Here is a 20,058-nt window from a genome sequence, read left to right as displayed (position 1 = left end):
AAGAAATTTTCCACTCGCTAAATCACTGATATCTTCATTCTCGCGAAAATGAGTGCTTTTACGGTATAGGAACTGAATCTAAAATCTAAAATGTTCACCAACAGGACATTCTTGGCAGAAAAACAAGTTGCTAAATTGGAGGTTAATGCTCATTCGTATATGTTTCTTTTTAAGCTCTATTCAATACAAATATTGGCAAAATATGAAAATTACGATGCTAAACAAACTAATGGTGTCAAACAGTTAGAACATATGGAGTCAAAATGATATCCAGGCCAGCTTGTATTTTTATGAGTCTTATTTCTCATTGCATCCGCTGATGTACTTGTGCAAAATTTGTGCCAGTCAAATTCGTTTGAATCTTGATTCTTTCTTTTAAGTTTATTTAAAAGTAGTTTTCAGAAATTGCTACAAGCTACAATTTTTTTGTATCGAACTACTCACTACACTACTTTTTTTAAAAGTAGTGTGCTACACTACAAACTAAAAAATGTAGCTACTACAGCAGCATCGCTACTTGTAGCGCGCTACTTCTAAACACTGAACTGGACGAACTAGATCTTAAAAATTAACACAATCTAACAGCTTTGTTTTCGAAATTACAGTCGAACCTCCATATATCGAAGTAGCAAATCGTCGGAAAAAAATTCGATATATAGAAATTTTGATATACAGAAACGATCTTATTTTATCCTAAAAGTCTCCTAAAACATTAAAATTAAAACTTATTTACGTGTATGAAAGCATATTTCTAATTGATACAAGCATCGGATAAAATAAAAGTTAGTAATTAAAAAAATAACCAAGATTACATTTTTGCGCCTTCATACATCTTCATTCTTCTTCAATTCAGCTTGATCCGCAACATTAGGGGATTTTCGTTTTGACAATGTAATCGAAAGAAAAGTCAAAAATCAATCTACTTAACTTGAATGACTTTTACTGCAGCTAAAAAGACGAGGAATGATAATCAACAGACAAAAGGAAGAACTTGAAACTGATTTTACAATGTTACTGGTTACAACTAAGATTTGAAATAAACTTGAGGGAATTTAAGAACTCCAGAACGAAACAACGATCTATCTACATACCCCTCAACCCCAGATTCCTTATGAGTTTCGTAGTAACCTTTAGTGAACATAATTTTCTCCCCTAACTTTCATTTTTCATGAGACAAACAGTCTAAAGTGGAAAAAAGAATCTACGAATGTCTCGAAAAAAATTTCGATATGTAGAGATTTTTTCGATATATAGAAATAATTTTTCTAAGTAATGAACATAGAAATTTTCTGGGATTTCGATACATAGAAAATTTTGATATGTAGAAGTTCGATATATGGAGGTTCGACTGTATTATGATACACAATTACTGAACAGTAAAGCTTACCTCATAAGCTACAACAGAATGGCAGTATCTTGCAAGAGGTTCAAAAGACGATTCGCTAGATATAACTTTCCATGTTTTCTTTATAAAATTATATCTAAAAAATAAATGTCAGTTTATTAGAGTTGTTGCAGAGACATTAAACAAGCATTGAGCAAATACATAATTGTCAAAAAAAAAAAAAGCTGCTAAGGTGCTAAAACTGACAAACATAAATTTGACTTATAACTTTTAGATTTGAAATTGAACAACCCTGAAATCTGGAAACGATTCATTGCAACTAAATAAAGTTTATATAGATTGAGAGGTTTGTTGAAAAATCACCATACTGTTAAAAGGCATAAAACTAAACATTACTGTGACACTTCTACAACAAGCCAAGGACGTGTCGAAAAGATAGCTTTATAAAATTAAAGCTTTAACAAGAAAAGAAGGTGGATGACCCTGCAGTGAGACATTATTTGTATGATTTGTAATAGGTAGAATCTGCCAAAAAGCACCGAATAGTAAAAGGAAAGGTCTCGCTAATCCTATGTATTCCAAAATATTGAGTTTTGTTAATAGTTTTTGCTTCAATGTTTTGCCGCCTTCTTTTCGTGGTCAAGCTATACCAAGCTAAGCATAAATAAAGTGCTTAAAGTTTGACAAATGTCCATCATTAAAGTATGAACATTTGCATTTTCACAAACTTTTTTCTTCTTTTTTTAAAGTAAGAGTTTAAGTTTCCTTGAGTTTGGGAGACTGCTTTGACATTTGAGAATCTCTTTAATTTCTTTTTTAGATACTTTTAGTTTCTTTAATACACACTTTTATGAAAGCGTATGAAAAAAGATTGCATTTTTAAAAATGTAAACACAAAAAATACAAAAATGGGAAATTAAAGAACTTTTAAAAATATAGTAGACCCTCATTTTACACGATTTCGACTATACTCAGTTTAAGATTTGACGCCTTTATTTTATGTGGATGAGTTTTGTTTTATGTGGATGTGGCAATTCAAACCGATAAAATTTTCCCCTCTTTCAAAATCCAAACTCCTTGAGATTTCAGATTACATATAATAAACTGCATTTTGGCGTGTTAATAATGGAGCTTGAGCCACTAGAGATTTTATGCAATTAGTTCCAGAGCTCTTTCCGGAATTAAAGCTATTAAGCTCACACAGTTCAGAACCCACTGCAAGAAGAGCTTTTAGAAGTGACAAAGAACAAAAGCAACGAGGATACCGACATTGATGACACAGAAACAAAAACATTAACATTGAAAACTTTGAGCCATTCCTTGAAAATACAATAGAAATGATCTTTCTGATTTGTTAGTGAAGGAAGATTTCTATTATGGAAATGATCATGGATGCATTAATGCTTTGCAAAGAACTACAGAGAAAAATTCTTGACTGCCAAAAGACTATCATAGCCAGTTCCTTTTCATAAACACTAAATTAATTTGTTTTCTTTATGCATGTTATGTATAGAAATCGATATTAGTGCACATTAAATTTATTATACAATTATTCATCACTAGAATGATTTTTTTGTATTTACAGACCTAACCCCTATTTTAATACTAATATGAAGTCTTAATTTACACGGTTTTGATTCACGTGGCATCTCCAAGGAACGTAACCCCAGCATAAAATGAGGTCTTCTGTAACACAACTTTGAAATGTTACTAAGCTATGACAATCAATACTTATAATTACTAACACAATCATTCTAGGGATAGGTCAATATTGAAAAATTCCCTGATTTTGAATAATATTTGCAAATTTTTCAGTCTTTTCCAGAATATAGGAATTCCTTCAATTATTGTTATTATTATAATTTTAGCAGCAAGATGAAAACAGCGGTGGGAAGGTGAATTTTCTGAGTAATTCATGACGATGTAACTGAAAATAAGGTGTCTGTGAAGAAATCAAAGATATGTAGAATAACTAACTCTTCTAAAGATAGGACAAACATAAGGTATTTTAAAGGGTTTTTTTCTTTTTCTATAATTTTGGAAATATGATGAATCTCATGTATACAAGACTTTTGGCCTCAAACATTCAATATATAAAGTGTAAGGTTTCTTGCATTTTGACATATCATGGGTGAGGGGAGTGAAAGAAACAGGGAAAAAGCGACCTTGCTATTTCTTTACAGTACCCACTGTGACAACATCTGATCAGAGGGCTACCTTTTGTGCAGCACATTATTAAGTTTCTTGCTAGGGAGAGGGTGGTTGTAAAACCAGCAGATATGAGGAGATTGACTGCACAATAAAAGAACGACACGCTATCAGGAACAAGGGTGGTTGCAAGGCCTCAAGAATTTGTGGAGGAACATGAGAAATATGAAAACAAGAGCCATGATTGCCGACCCAGCACAGGCATCACCAACAACATTGTTTGTATAAGTTATGGTAGTACATTCTCCATAATTAGAGAAGCTAGGTTTTCGTAAGATGTGTGCCAGGTGGATTTATCACTTTTGACGTCCGAGCAGAAATTGTATCATGTACAGGTGGGTGAACGAGGGCTGGATGTCACTTGAACATCCTCCCCATAGCCCATATCTGTCATCCTATGACTTCCATCTGTTTGGTCTTCTCAAAAAAAAACGCTATGAGAGACAAAGGCTCAACAAAAAGAAGGTTAAGGATCGTGTATGCAACTGGTTGAAGACATCATTGACTTCCATCATCAAAGAAGGAACAGCAAAATTATGTATCTGCTAGAAGAGAAGTGTTTCTAAAAAAACTTTGCACAAAAATTAATTGATCTTTCTTTTTTTTATTTTTAATAAAAAATAAATAGGAAACAACATCTTAATAAAGTGAGTATTTTAGTTAATTAATAACATGACAATTATTAAAATACTTAATAGAGTCATTCCATGTCAAATGACCTAATTTTTCAAATCATCCCCACTCGACCTTCTCCTATTTGGATGAAATTTTATAGAAACGTAGAGATGCCTTTGAAACTAACCTATGCAAATTTTCAGCTTACTAGATCCAAATCCTGAGAGTTTAGGATCTCCGAAAAATATGATCCAAGATGGCGGATTAGCTTTTTGTGCCAAATTTCCAAGTTTACACCAAGTTTACAGGAAATTTTATTACACTGGAAGTCTGAAATTTTAGACTATTTAGTATATTCAAGTATTTTTGTGAATTTGAGCTCTTTAGATTTGGGGAGCATGAGCGTGAACTTGTGAAAAAGCGCGATTGGAAATTTTTTTTCTGGATTTTAGATTGTCATAAAATTTGAACAAAACTAATTCAAAAGCTCGTACTACGTGATTATATTGTAAAAATGCTTGTTTTTAATGGGTAACAGTTACAGACCTGAAATATCATTTTCTAGAAGGTATTGTGATTCAAAGTGGCTATCAAAACCGTTCAAGTGAAAAATAGCCCATTTTCAAAGGGCAATAGCTCAAGTTTGTCACCTCACATCTTCTTTTCATTTATACCATTAGAATGAACACATATTTTCCTTTCAAATTAAGTTTTTTTTCGATGGTGTTCTTTGGAATAAGGATAAAAAAATGAGCTTGAAATTATATCTGTCGTAACGAATTGTCATGTTAAATCTCAGATTACGGGACATTTTATAACACTGGAAGTTTGAAATGTTAGGAACTTTAAGTACTTTTGGTTGTCAACACATTCTAGTATTTTTGTGAATAGGAGTTTATTAACTTTTGTGTAGAACGTATGCAAAGTCTGGACAAAACGCAAAAGAGAAACGTTTTCTTGGATTTTGAAACATCATAAATTCTAAACAAAAATGATTCAAAAGCTCGAACTTTGTAATTCTATTGTCAAAAAGGAGGTTTTTAATAGGTTATAGTGGCAGAGTGTAAATATTGATTTTCTAAGAGATATTGGCATCAAAAGTGGCTATCAAAATAGTTCACATGAAGAATAGCCTGTTTTTAATGCCCTGAAGCCCAAGTTTGTCACCTTGCATCTTCTTTTCGTTGATACCATGAGATAGAACATATTTTCTCCTGTAAAACTAATTTTTCTTTTCGATTGTGTTCTTTCAGATAAGCAGGGAAAAATGAGCCTGAAATGCTATTTGTCGTTAGCGAGAAATTCTCCTTCTGCAATAAATGAAGAATGGTGAATGCCGTTACAACCAGGGCTGTGGAGTCGGAGTCGTTGGAAAACATGCAGACTCCGACTCCGAGCTTCTTTTTTTCTTTCCTTTTTACTGACTCTCTTTGTATTTTTTTAAAACTGAATACCAATTGGTTCGATTACATGTATAAAAAGATACTAATGAGAAAATAACTGCTGTTATGGCAATCAGCTAGCTTGAGCGCTTACCGAAATTTCTGTAGCCGTCCCCTAGTTTGCTTGCTTTTTAACTTAACTAATAGCAACTGTCAGCAAACAGTTTTGTTGCCTAACATTTTCAAATAATCACTTTCAAATAAAAATAGAAATATAGTGTTTTATTCGATCTCAGTTATATATATAAAATAGTTAAAAAATTGTAAGAAATTAGTAAGTCAAGGCTAAGGTTGAAACTTTTAAGGGTGATCGGCAAATTCAAAGAAGTTCTGGTGCAAAAGCATGAATCCAAAAGATCCGATGAAATAATCTAATGTTTTTTTTCTTTATTAAGACTATTTCTATAAGCTTGGTTCTCACTAAAAAGTATGGAACAAAATTATGTAAATGATTTCTTGATTACAACACTCAATTATTGCAGTTAATCTTAAAATCTTCATATTGAGGTTAATTCTAAAGCAGCCAATAAAATTTAAATTAAAAATTAGGCGAAGAAGGAATAAGGGTATAGTAAAAGCTATTCGTACAAATTTGTATACCGTCGCATTTTGTGTAAAAATAGCTCCTGACGTATATGTGCCATATTTTCGTTGACATTTTATTGATGAAATATAATTTAAAATATATTCGCGAAAATTTTCAGAATTAAAATATTTATATTTTTTATAAACTCTGAAATTAACTTTGGGTGTCATCTACCAGATAGATGTCAACCGGAGTAAACCACCCCCTCTCAAGAATTTGGATTTAGAAAAAAAGCTTTTTTTTTTCCTCTCAAGTTACAGCTCTCACAAATTGAAAGCACACGATTTGATCAATATCTATTTGTTAAACATTAAAAGGGGGCAAATTACAGGTAATCCTTTTCAATTTTTTAAAAGGGATTTTTAAGTGATCTTACTTTTTAACTCGTAACTATTGGAAAATTTGATTTTTAAATTGAATTTCTAACGTTGTATACGTCTTGGGTTTACAATAAAAAACAAAATGTGAAATTTTCATAAAAAGGAATTAATATTTCAATCTCTGTTTAGAGGTTTTCCTCCTTCCCCTGAAGGGAGAGAGGGAGTTGAAAAAACACAATTTAAAAAAAAATCCGGAGTCAGAGTCGGGCGTTTCAAAATACAGGAGTCGGAGTTGGGGTCGGAGTCGGCCATTTTCCATCCGACTCTGCAGCCCTGGTTACAACCGACTTATGGGGATTTTGCAACTGTTATAAGTCAGAAATATTTTTTTATTAATCTTTTAAAAAGATACTTTGCAAATGAAATACGATAAAAAAAGAAAATTATCTTGTTCTGTCTATTGTATCAGCTTCCTGAACAAAATATTTTTCTGATCTAACATATTTAATTTACAAAAGAAGTTTTTAAATGATTCATAAAAACTATTTCTGACTTACAACATTGCAAAATTCCTATAAGTCGGTTGTCACGGCATTCTTTATTTATTGTAGAACGAGATTTTCTCGCTAACGACAAATAGCATTTCAGGCTCATTTTTTCCCGCTTATCTGAAAGAACACCATCGAAAAGAAAAAAAAAATTTTATAGGAAAAAATATGTTCTATCTAATGGTACCAACGAAAACAAGATGCAATGTGACAAACTTGAGCTACAGGGCATTAAAAACAGGTTCTTTTTCATGTGAACTATTTTGATAGCCACTTTGGATGCCAATATCTCTTAGAAAATCAATATTTATGCTCTGCAACTATAACCCATTAAAACATGCTTATTGACAATAGAATTACAAAGTTAGAGCATTTGAATCATTTTTGTTTAGAATTTATGACATTTTAAAATCCAGGAAAATATTTCTCTTTTGGTTTGGTCCAGACTTTGCATAAATGCTACACAAAAGTTAATGAACTCCAACTCACAAAAATACTAGAATGTGTTGACAACCAAAAGTACTTAAAGCTCCTAAAATTTCAGGCTTCTAGTCTTATAAAATGTCCTGTAATCTGAGATTGACCATGGCAATTCGTTACGACAGATATAATTTCAAGCTCGTTTTTCTATCCTTATTTGAAAGAATACCATCGAAGAAAAAAGTTAATTTGAAAGGAAAAAATGTGTTTTTTCTAATGTTATGAACAAAAAGAAGATGTGAGGTGACAAACTTGAGCTATTGCGCTTTGAAAATGGGCTATTTTTCACTTGAACAGTTTTGATAGCCACTTTGAATCACAATATCTTCTAGATAATAGATATTTAAGCTCTGTAACTGTAACCCATTAAAAACAAGCACTTTTACAATAGAATCACGCAGTACAAGCTTTTGAATTATTTTTGCTCAGATTTTATGACAACCTAAAATTCGGGAAAAAAATTTCCCATTGCAATTTTTTGTAAGTTCACGCTCATGCTACACAAAATCTAACGAGCTCAAATTCACAAAAGTACTTGAATATACTAACGGTCAAACATACTTTAAGCGCCTAAAATTTCAGGCTTCCAGTGTAATAAAATTTCCTGTAAATTTGGTGTAAACTTGGCAATTTGGCGTAAACTTGGCAATTTGGCACCAAAAGTTAATCCGCCATCTTGGATCACATTTTTCTCAAATCCTAGATCTTCAGGATTTGCATCTAAGAAGCTGAAAATTTGCATAGATTAGTTTCAAAGGCATCTCTACTCCTCTATAAAATTTCATCCAAATCGAAGATGGTCGAGTGGGGACCCCTAGGTCACTTGACATGGAATGACTCACTATTGCAAAAAAGGGCACAACTAAACCTATTATATGCTGCTTAGGTAAAAAATGATTTCAAAAGAATTATTTTAGCAGAATCTACACAAAATATTTTATTTATATTCTTTGAATCAATGTTGTTAGAACACCTACTACAGTGTTAAAAAACAAATTTCTACCACTTTGAGCAAAGGTATATTTTCTTTAGATGATCCATCCACCCAATTGCTCACTTTTATCACAGTTATTTCACTTCTATGCAATTAAAAGGTCAAGAACATACTAGCATCATATAACTCAGCCTTCGATGAATTATCAAAAATAATTTTAAAAATTACTTTATCATATTTTGGAAGACAGAATGATAAAAATTCTCTCCTCCAATAATCCACATGTCATCACCAACCACCACTGCTTCATGTAAGGCCCGTCCTTGGATTTTAGTTTTGACTGACTCTTCAGCCCACCATCCTTCATCAATAGGAAAGCTGCAGTCAAATCCTAAAACATAATATGAAAGTAAAGAAATTTGGAACTTTCTAACTGTAGTAAAACTTATTCCATTTCATTAATTTTGTACAAAAAATAATTTGTTGCCAAAAGAATGTATCAATGTTCGAGAATACTGTTAAAAGTTATACTCTACTTAGATAAAACTCATGAAAAAAGCTTGATAATAATGTGTACAGGTTTCAAGAGTTTTGAAACACCCTGTCTATATCAATATATAAATGTATAAGGGGAAGTTTTACTAAGAAATCTTCAAGCAAAAATTCTTAAGTAATGACAATAAAAGTTCTACCAAGCTTTTAGAGCAATGAGCCATTTTATGTTTCTGTGGCGACAACTTCTTGGGTATCTCAGGTATTGCATGTAATTTTATCACTCTCTTGTTCTCATAAAAACATTCTAAACTAGCTATAAAGCTAAACTAAGTTATTGTAAACTATTATAAGAACATTATAGTAAATTTATTATGCAATGTTTATTTCTTTTTAATGAAATTAAGAGTTCACTTTTTGTGCAAGTTAATTCTAAGGTTACTGATGGGGCACTTGAAAACACAACACCTTGGGGCACATATGAACAGTTCCCATATCCCCTCCATAATATTAAAATTAGTGTAGCATACTACAAGCGTTAAAAATTTATAATTGAGGTAATGAGAAACAAAGGCATGTAAGTGCCAAAATTAAAACTTTAGAGATAACCAATACAAATTGTAGGTGAACCTCTCCTCGGTTTTGAGGAAGCTATAGTACTAGTAGCCCTGGTAGGTGCTGCTATACAGCATGATTTTTAAAAACTTTTCAATGGAATCCTACGTTGGACCGGAACTTTAAATGTGTTTTAGCTCAAAACTTGAAAATGTCCGCTTACATCCCTTTGATTCTCACTGCCTCAATTGTTATTTTTCTATAATCAGATTGTATATTTATTAATATTACAATTATATATTTATATATATTTTTTTCTTCTTTTGTTTCTAAATAAATGGTCTACGATTTAGAGTTATATAATACTTACAAGAAATAAAAAGAAACAAAATATTTTTATAAAGTTAAAAAAACTGAAGGTAAAAATCATTTGAAAATACATTATCATACTCTGTATGAAGTTTAAAAGTAATATATAATTAGAATAATCTTTACATAATAAAAAAAATTTTGTGCTCATGTGGTCTTATAAGTTTTTTTCATGTCTACCCAGTGATCAGAACAGGATACGAGATGAATATTCGACAATGAGCAGTTAGATATTTGGGAAAAAATACCTTCTTGATGACACAATTTAAACTGGCACAGTATAGGTTACAAACTTTACAATGTAATTGATACATGTATGCATATTTCTTATTTAAGAGTTTTCCTTTAAAATATAATGCTTGTCCTGCATTTTTTAATTGTGTTCTAATGTGCCCGGGCCTGTTCACATCCGCCCTCAATAGGTGTTCAAGTGAGCAATTGAAGATGTTTTTTTTAAACACCATACAGTAAAGAAATAACTTTTTTAAAAACCTCAAAAAATGAATGACACAAAGAAAAGACTATTCAATCATGGGGACATTTTTGTACAGAGAAATTGGTAAAATGTTTCGCATGCTGCAATTTTCCAATATTTTCAAGACCCTGCTTGAGTTAGGAGAGATTACTAGTTTTGTAATACATAAAACATGAAGTTTTAACTTTGAAATTAAAATAAATATGCCTTGGGGTCGAGACTCATACTCTGTTTCGTGTATGAGCACTAATCCAAGGAGCAATGCTTTAAGCTGCCTGCAACGCCATTCATTAATAATGTAATGAATGGACCATTTCACAGCTAAACTACATTAAAAATGAAGGATGTTTTCAAAGATGAGTAACTAATAAATTTTTGTAATATTTAATTAAAATGCACTGGCAAAATTTTATTCCAATTTACGTATCAGTGAATAAAGAAAAATAGTAACATATTAGAATTGGAAATTAAAACAGTTAGAGTAACAAGCAACAGAGCAGACATTTTCTGTGTAAAACTTAATACACATTAAACTATTACAGTCTTCTGTCTTAATTACTGTGTGTATAATAAGAATTCAAAACTTACTTTTCATGATCTTGTGTTTTATTATTGCTGTTATTTGTTTAATTTTACCGTTTTGCTCACAACAGATCATTCAAAATAAAAATTGCAAAACAAAACAATATTTGACTTTATTTATAGTGTAATACATTCAACAAAAAAAGGCTTAACGTGAACTGATGAAACAGCCTGGACTGTATGCTGTTCCATTTAATACAACTCTCTTAACATGGAAAAATATTTTGCTCCCAGAGTTTTGTGAAAAATATTTTTAACTGAATTTATTTCATAAATAAAAATTGAAAGTTAAAAATCAGAAAAAAAGCACTAATTTATTTATCACTTCTCACTAACCTTTAAAAAAACTCAAATATGCAGAAGGTTACCACTTCAAAGTGATGAAAGCACCCAATTTTCACCCACTTTTACAAATAAGCATACATCACTCTTCTTTTCATGGATGACTTTTCATCCAGAAGCTCACAATTATTTGCATTGAAAAAGGTGTCCCTTGTAACCCCCAATCACTTGTATGCAGTAATTTTGTAATTTTTGTGCTTCAAAACGTTGGTTAATTGATTATTTTAATTTTCAGCACAAAGGTATTTATTCGTTATCTACATCATATAGTTAAAAATAATAACGTAACTAATGCTCAATACGTTCAGATGGAAAGCTTGCAGGGCAAGCTGTAGAGAAATAAAGATGGTTTTTCAAAGGACAAATACATACCAGTTGACATAGAAAGACCCACTAATCTAAGTTACAGAACTGTTGAATCGGATACAAGAAAAATCATTTTATGTTTCATGAAATTTCTTGGTTATTTTAAGCTGCAACTTTTCAATATTTTGAAGTTCCTGAATAGCCTGAGTTAGAGAAACAACTAATTTTGCTAGGTGCATAAAATGCTGCTTAAGTTTGACTTTAAAATATACATTAGAGTCAAGATTCATACTCTATTTTGCGTATGTACACTAATCCACGCAAAATAAAAATTGCAAAACGAAACAATATTTGACTTTATTTATAGTGTAATACATTCAACAAAAAAAGGCTTAACGTGAACTGATGAAATAGCATACACAATGTTTATTGGAGTCAAGATTCATACTCTATTTTGCGTATGTACACTAATCCAAGGAATAATGCCTTAACTGCCAGCAACACCATGTAATAATGATGTAATGCATGGTGAAATTTGCAGCTATGCTCTTAAAAAAATTTTAAAAGAAGGCTCTTTTCAATGAGAAACTAAAATAATTTTATGGTACTTAGTTGAAACATACTAGTGAAATTTTGCTCATTTGGGAAATACTCAAGAAAAAAATGGAAAAAAATAGCAATACAGTGATAGTGAAATATTGAAACAGTGAGCTTCAAGAGACTGCACATTATGTTCATTGCAGCATGAATTTTAATGCAATGAAATTCAAGCAATGTAAAGAAAATTATACTGGGACTGAAAATTTGTTTTCTTGAAACAGATATTTTGTTCTACTAGTATTTAATAAAAAAGGATTTCACTGTATATTGAAACCGGAACGAAAAACAAACACCACAGTAAGCAATAAAAAACCTTTTTACCTGCGTATAGCTAGTATAACATGTCATTTGATTCCTTGATCACCATATATACTTGCGTATTAGTCAATCTCACGTATAAATCGACTCCCCCACTTTTAGGAGGAAAATCTTGAAAAAAAAATCGAAAACCCACATTAATTTGAGCCCCTACTATCAGAAAATATCGGGAATGTTTTGCAGCTAATTTTGAATATAAACGACGTAAAAAGGAGAAAAATGAAATGCAATTAACATTTTTATGTTAAAAATTATTATTCTTTTGCACAAAAAGGGTTCACTTTTGCGATAGCAATTTTTTTAAAGGGTTTGAGTTTGCTGTCACATTTTTTGTTACTTATTGCTTTTATTTTGAATAAATATCAATAACTGTAGCCATATCTTATACATTATTTTTTTAAAAAATGAGCATTAATTCTCGATTGTCGGGAAAATTCGCGAATACAGCGATTCCTGCACTTTTTGCGTAGTCAACCATTTACTAATTATTTAGTCCATATTTCAGTCAGATCATGTAAAACTATAGCATGTGTTAGTATTTACTTCTATAGCATTTGCTTAAAAGGGTTGGACTAAAATCGGGAAAATGTTCATGTTTTCGAGTGTTTTTTTTTTTTTTAAGAATTGTTTGGGGAAAATTTTAGGAAGTTCTGTCTCACTTATAAGTCAACCCCTAATTTTTGACCTCATTTTTATATTAAATTTCTTGTTTTATAATCAAGTATATACAGTATTTCAAATTGCAATTTTAGATATTTCAAACTTAATGAACAGCCTTAGAGAAATCATTACCTATTAATATCGATAGACATGAAATGCTGCTAAAGTTTACTTTTTAAATCAAAATAAATATACCTTGGGGTCGAGACTCATACTCTGTTTTATGTATGAGCACTAATCCAAGGAACAATGCTTTAAGCTGCCTGCAACGCCATTCATTAATTATGTAATGAATGGAGAATTTTACAGCTATGCCTTCAAAAAATATTAAAAAATTTAAGGTATCATCAATGAGAAACAAAAGGGATATTTTTATTGTATTAGAATGAGACCACATCAGTGAAACTTTTCTTATTCAGGAAATACCTGATTAAGACAGTGAAATCAAAATAAAAATAGAAATATATTGGAATTGGAACAAAGGACAAACACTATAACAAGCAAAACATATGAACTTTTCAGTGTAATACTTTCCATATATTACCAACCGCTTTTAACTGTTTTTGTACATGAAAAAATTTGAAGCTTTCCTTTAGCATCTTTTATTTGATTGTTAGTGTCTAAAAATCAAGATACTTATCGATAAATTTTAATCATTTGCTCAAAAACAGATGATGAAACACAAAGCAAAAGTTGATTTTATTTATAATATTATCAAAAAATAAAAATATATTGAGAGTCAGTAGAGAGTGCTAATAAATTTATGCCTTACTATTACTGAAAAAAGATTCTAACATGCAATTATAGGGAAGCTTTTGATCTTATAATTTTATTTTTATGTAATAGAATATCAATCATGAACATTATTTGTGTTTTTTTTTTTTTTTTTGCCATACAATAAGTACTTTAAAAAGAAAAATACTATTTTATGTTTAAGTGATGATGACTGCCCCACCTTGCCAGGGACGTCATCGCTCTTTGACCTGGATGACTTAACCAGTGAACAAACACCCTTTATCAGCTCACATTTCCTTTTCAGTGACAATCACAATTAAATGCTGTGGACATGTTTTACTTTACATTTGAAAAAGCAAGTAAGCATAGGTTTTGGCAGCTTTCGGGAACTGTTGAACAGTGGAAAAGCTGCATGACTATCACCTTTGAGACATTGAGAACAGTTATTTTGTTCACTGGGTTTATATCGTTCTAACGTTTGCATTATTTTGATTAGGGATCAAGTAAAAAACTCATAATTATTTAACGTTATGCATTTAACAATTATTTTCCTCTTAAAGGTATACATAAACTTATAGTAAAACCTGTAATTTAAATAAATCAGAGTATCATGTTCAATAAAATAATTGTCAAGGAATTGATGAACTCTTTGATTTTGTTCCGGTTGCTTATTACTGCAACTTATTACTAACTATCAAAACCTCTGTATTCCAAAAAAAATATCTTTATTTTTTCCCCTATCCTTGAATTTGAGATAAACAGGTTTGAGTCTATACCATAATGTGGAAAATTATCTCCCTCAAGCATGATGCTTACCTTGTTTTTAAATAAATGAAACTATTAATATTAAGATTTCACAGAGTAGAGTATTAATATTACCCTTATCAACTCATTTATTTTTCAATTTTTATATTTCAAATTGAAGTTTTTTAATTCTAAGAGTTAAAGAAAGCTTTATGATTTTCCGCAAGAGTCTGCAACATTATCACTTTTATTTATAAGAGAAATGAGTTTGAGGAAACTGTATGATATGCAATTGAATTATCAATATGCATTATAACCTTCTGTTTTAATTGTCATTTGGTACAAATCTAGTCCTTTACAGAGTACAGTGTGGTTCTGATAAGTTGAGCATTGACCATGATAATGTTTACGCTTTTTGGAGGCAATAGGCAAGGATAATTGGCACTGAACTGTATCGGGTAACTGTTGTAGTAGTTTTGCAAAAGGTTATCAACTTAAATCTGCACCAAAACACAGTCTTTTACCCTTTACCCTCTTAAAAGAAGTAAACACTGTCAAGGTCATGGCTCAACCTATAAATGGCTACTAATACAATACTTAAACGGAAATCACAAAACATATTCAAAATGTTATGAGAAGTGATTGTTTTGAATTTAAATATAAACAACAGTCATTTCTTTCATTGTAAAACAATTTACTTTAATGGAACATACCCGTATATCCTGGCATACAAATACACTTATGGTTCTCTGTATCACATTTTCCAAATTCTTCACACTTTGGAGGGCATATTGGAACATCACAAGCTTCACCAGTCCAACTTGCCCAGCATGTACAAATACCATCAACACATATACCATGCCCGGAACAGTTTCTTGGACAGCTGTTAATGCTAATCACAAACATTATACCAGATTTAGTGAAGTGGTAATATTGATACATAAGTTGTAATATGTACAGGAGATACATGAAATAAAAAATGAAACCTTCAAAAACTAATAAGTTCAACAATTCAATATAAATGTTTCAAACAACTATAAATATTCAAGTTCATTTTAGAAAACTATCAACTTCTCTGCCCTCAACGGCTATGATGTCGCACAGATGAGAAGCTAAGTTCTATAAAACTCACTGAAGAGTTGAGATTGCAGTTTTAATAGTATGCTTTTGATATCTCCTCAACAGCAGTTTTGAGCTTAAGGACAGTTTTAAGGTAATTTTCATAAGCTTTTACTTTATTGTATCACTCAGGGATAAGCTACAACAGTTAAAATCAGGAGAAAAGTGTGGCTGAGCAATTCCTATTTCAGTAGTCTCCTGGGAGTTCTATAGTGAGCATGGACTCTCTAATATGCTCTTCTAGGCCTTCAAATACTCTCAATATCAGTCCAATGGGGGATGTGATCTATTCTGTATCAACTACATCTTTTCAAAATATGGGGCACTTTGGATATTTTTTTTTTTTTTAATTTTTGACACATTATCATTTGGCAAATTTTTAATTGGACACTTGCAACAGCTGCCTTTAGTTTTCCTCAGTCAAATTTCCTTTGAGTAGCAGAGAGCCTTGCTGAGCAATATATGCTCAGAAATGTCATAGTTCAACATTATCACTAAAAGGTGAACAAGAGCAACAAACAAGCGCAAAAAAATCTCAACATGGCCTGAATTTGATCGAAGTTTCAATCGAATATCGCTTACAGTTCAAAAGTTGTGAAGGTTTTTTTGTTTTTTCCCCATCTCTCAATAATTGACAACCAGTGTTTTCAGTCAAATCCATTTTACAGAAAAAACTTCACTAAATCAAATTATCAAGTGGTTTCTGCACATGATATGAATAAAGAAATTAAAGAGGAAATTTTATTGACTTTGTGTTAACAGCAGTCCGACATCAATTATCAAATATGAACTTTGAAAATTACATAGGACAACTAAGAAAGTATAAAATGGATTCTGTTCAACAATTAAAACATTTTTCTCTTTTAAACTTGCTTTCAAAACAAGTATTTTTAATATAAGTACTGTTAGTTGCATTCCTGAGATCAAGCCTTCTATTATTTATTTTTTCCCAATTACTCTCAAGCATTAAACAATACATACAAATATAGCATACTTGAACAGATTTTGAAAACTTCATGAACAAGTTCAATAAAGAAATTTATACACATTTTTATGCATTGAGGGAAAAAATATATCAAAAATGAGAATCAGACTAAGTTCAAAAATAAGCTTGATTTGATATATTCTTACCACTTCAGCAGAAAAAGTTGGAATAATTTCAATGGATCTTAAAAATATTCTTAGGTAATTTAGTAACACAAGGTCCTATTTGCTCTTACGGATAACACCATCTTCTTCTTAACTTGTCTCTACTTTTTGTTTAATGGAGTTAAATGATTTGGCAAGTGAGGCATCTATATGACATCTGAACACATGCTGCATCATCACATGGTCTGTCTTGCATCATTGAAACTTTAAAGGGAGATATTTTTTGAGTTTTTTGCTCGCATTTTGAGGAGAAGGGTGCTTTGTAGCATTTGAGGAGGTATGTCATCAACCTTGGGGGGGGGAGGGGGGGCAAGAAACTATTGGCGAAGCTCATGTTCAATTTTGGCATGTTTATAAATCAAGTTTTACTCATATGAGATAGAACTAGAGGAAATTAAGTCACAATATTAAGTCATATATTAGGGATATTTTATAAAAAAATCATAAAAATTATTTTAATCTCAAAATAGATCAAAATTTCAAAGATCGAAAAAGATTAGTAAAACAAGAAAATTCTAGAAAAAAATACATGTTTAATTCATTTGAAGTTGCTTTACAAAGCAAAAGCAGTTGATTTCTGCATTTTTTCTACAGTTGAATGATATAAAAAGCAACAGGGAATCAAAAACTATGAAGTGCAGTTCTTTAAAAAGTAATTGACAATTCTTACCAAAGCTACCGAACTTGCCGCCGATTTCACGGTTCAAATTGAAGAGAAATTCAACGAAATAAGAATTGTGATTAATACAGTAATCTATGCATGCGTAAGAGGACTCAAATATCATGTACTTGCATTGTAAAATAAAAAAGCTCATTATTGTAAAGACATGAGATTAGTCTCCAAAAATGTTTTTTAAAATACATAAAACTGTGGTGCTAAATTTTTAAAAATCAAGAATTTTAGAAGGAGTAAAATTTAAGGTTTTTGTGATCAGATTGAGGCAGACAGGCTCCAACATGAACTCTAAGTGGCATCAAAATCTTGATGGTGAAATAGGAATGATAAGCTGTTAAAACAAGAATGTCAATTATTCTGCCCAAATCCTCTAGAGCAAATCAGATTCATTTGTTCCACTGTCCTCGGGATTATCTGAACTTTAAAGGTAGAGAAGAAAAACTTTAAGGCAACTTATTTACAGAATAAAAATGAGGAGCTTGTAAGGAGATAGTAGTAAAATTTCAGGGCACTTATTTTCTTTTCTTTAAAAGCAAAACCTTGAAAGACGCATACGAATCCTAATGAGATCAAACACAGAGGAAAGTGGTTTCAGCAAGATATTATTACCCATTTATACATTTCCAGAATCCGTTATGAACAGTGTCAGAAAGTGAGATTTTAATAAAAAGTCTAATGTCAAGCTGTAACAGAAAGGACATTCCAACTGTGTTCCCTCTGTTACACATCCATGTCCCCTCTGTTAAGGCTATATTTCTTCTAATTAGTAACAGCTTTTCAAAACTATTACAAAATATGATTAAACTATTTAATTTTACTGTATATACCTATTTTTAAGTTTGAAACTCTTTAATATTTTGCATAAAGTAAACTTATTTAAAAATTTGTAACAGAGTGGACAAATTAATCTTTGGTAGGCTTTTTAATTTTAAAAAACAAAAATATTCGTTGAATGAAGAAAATCACTGCACACATATACTCAGAAACAATGAACCTTCATGTATAAAATAAAACTGTACGAAAAATCACTATTTTAAATAGATATTGCAGTTTTAAAAAGCAACATTTTAAAAGTGAAAGTAAAAATTGCCTCTTTTTCATCTCAAATTTTAAACATAACTATGCATGTCTGTCAAAACCAGCAATTCAATCGAAAATTTTCAATATGTTTCCATCATAATAATATTAAACACAAGCTTTAACTTCAAGAAACCATGTTATGGTTTTAGTTGGCATGGAATGACACTATTTATTCCTTCGCTTTTTCTTTAAACCAGTTTGAAAGTTTAAGTTTTTTCAAACAGGGCTGTGGTAGAGGCTTTACTTTTTGCATCAATTTATATAGCATCTACCTTTTCATTTGACACCATAAGTGAACACCCCTGGATTCTCTTCAATGCAAAACTACACTAGGAATTTAATTTTGCCAAGGGTACTCAAAGCCAAACAAGAACTTTGGAGATCTTTAACAGGCTGCATACTCATACAACATAGACGCTGTCTGTTTTTTGCATCTTGAAAATCCACTGACTGGAGTAAAAGTTGGAATCAGTCTTTACCTCTTTAGATGCCAACTTTTAACACTGACACCACTCTCTCAATGTTCAAGTTAAAATTTAGAAATAGGTTTTAAAAAATTAAAGTTGATGACACAAAATGGGTAGTTTAGTTGATTTTAATATCACTAAAAATTTGAAGAGAATTTTAGTTAGTACTTATTTTGTATCAATCTATATAAGAACTGAAAGATTTACCAATACTAGGTTGTTTAAATAAATGTGAGAACACTATATAAGGTTATTTTTCCTTTAATTTCCTTTCCCAAATTGCTTTGTTTGTAAAATAATTCTAGCAATATAGTCAGTTTTTTGCATAATCTAGATTAAGATTAATAACATTACACCTACAATATCTTTATTTCTTACAGCTCAATAACAAATGATATTAAGAATTTCACATAAAGTTTTGCTACACTAAAACATAGAATTTTTATTTCAGCTAAAAGAAACTGCAAATCATACAACAAACTTAATTATTGTATAACATTATTGTTTTTATTAACTTAATTCTTACTGCATTTGCTCAGTATCCAGGCAGAAATTTACAAGGTGCAGACAGAAATTCTATAATACAACATTTAAGTTGAAAAGCTAAAATTTTTCATACCTGTACGTAATGTTGACTCCACTCATATTGTATGCAGCATCACTGTAAAAATAAATATAAGCACTACCAGATGTAGCAACAATTTCTGATAACTTGTCAGAAGGAGCTCCATATCTCACTAAAACCCCACTAAATAAAATAAAAACAAAATCATATATAAAAACTAAACATTGAAGAAAAATAAATACATAGAAGCTTATTTAATGAATTGGTTATAACAGAAAGCGAACATGCCCTAAACCTATTTTACAGGAATGACAGAAGACCATTTTCAAGACTTCATAACATGCTG

The 20,058-nt window shown here is 30.9% G+C and overlaps 1 protein-coding gene across 1 annotated transcript in view; it reads right to left on the bottom strand.

Moving 5' to 3' along the window:
• The window catches only part of LOC129218479 (attractin-like protein 1), a 117,024-nt gene that overhangs the window by 73,593 nt on the left and 23,373 nt on the right, over window positions 1–20,058 (bottom strand). The window contains exons 3-6 of the mRNA XM_054852760.1: window positions 19,767–19,895; window positions 15,370–15,548; window positions 8,707–8,869; window positions 1,388–1,481 (exon numbers count right to left, since the gene is read on the bottom strand). Coding sequence (XP_054708735.1) covers window positions 1,388–1,481; window positions 8,707–8,869; window positions 15,370–15,548; window positions 19,767–19,895 — 565 coding nt within the window. The remainder of the gene's footprint in view (window positions 1–1,387; window positions 1,482–8,706; window positions 8,870–15,369; window positions 15,549–19,766; window positions 19,896–20,058) is intronic.

Source organism: Uloborus diversus, chromosome 3, assembly GCF_026930045.1.
Source record: "Uloborus diversus isolate 005 chromosome 3, Udiv.v.3.1, whole genome shotgun sequence".
Lineage (NCBI taxonomy): Eukaryota > Metazoa > Arthropoda > Arachnida > Araneae > Uloboridae > Uloborus > Uloborus diversus.
Note: the sequence above shows the minus strand (reverse complement) of the source record. Positions and strands in the feature narration are given on the sequence as shown.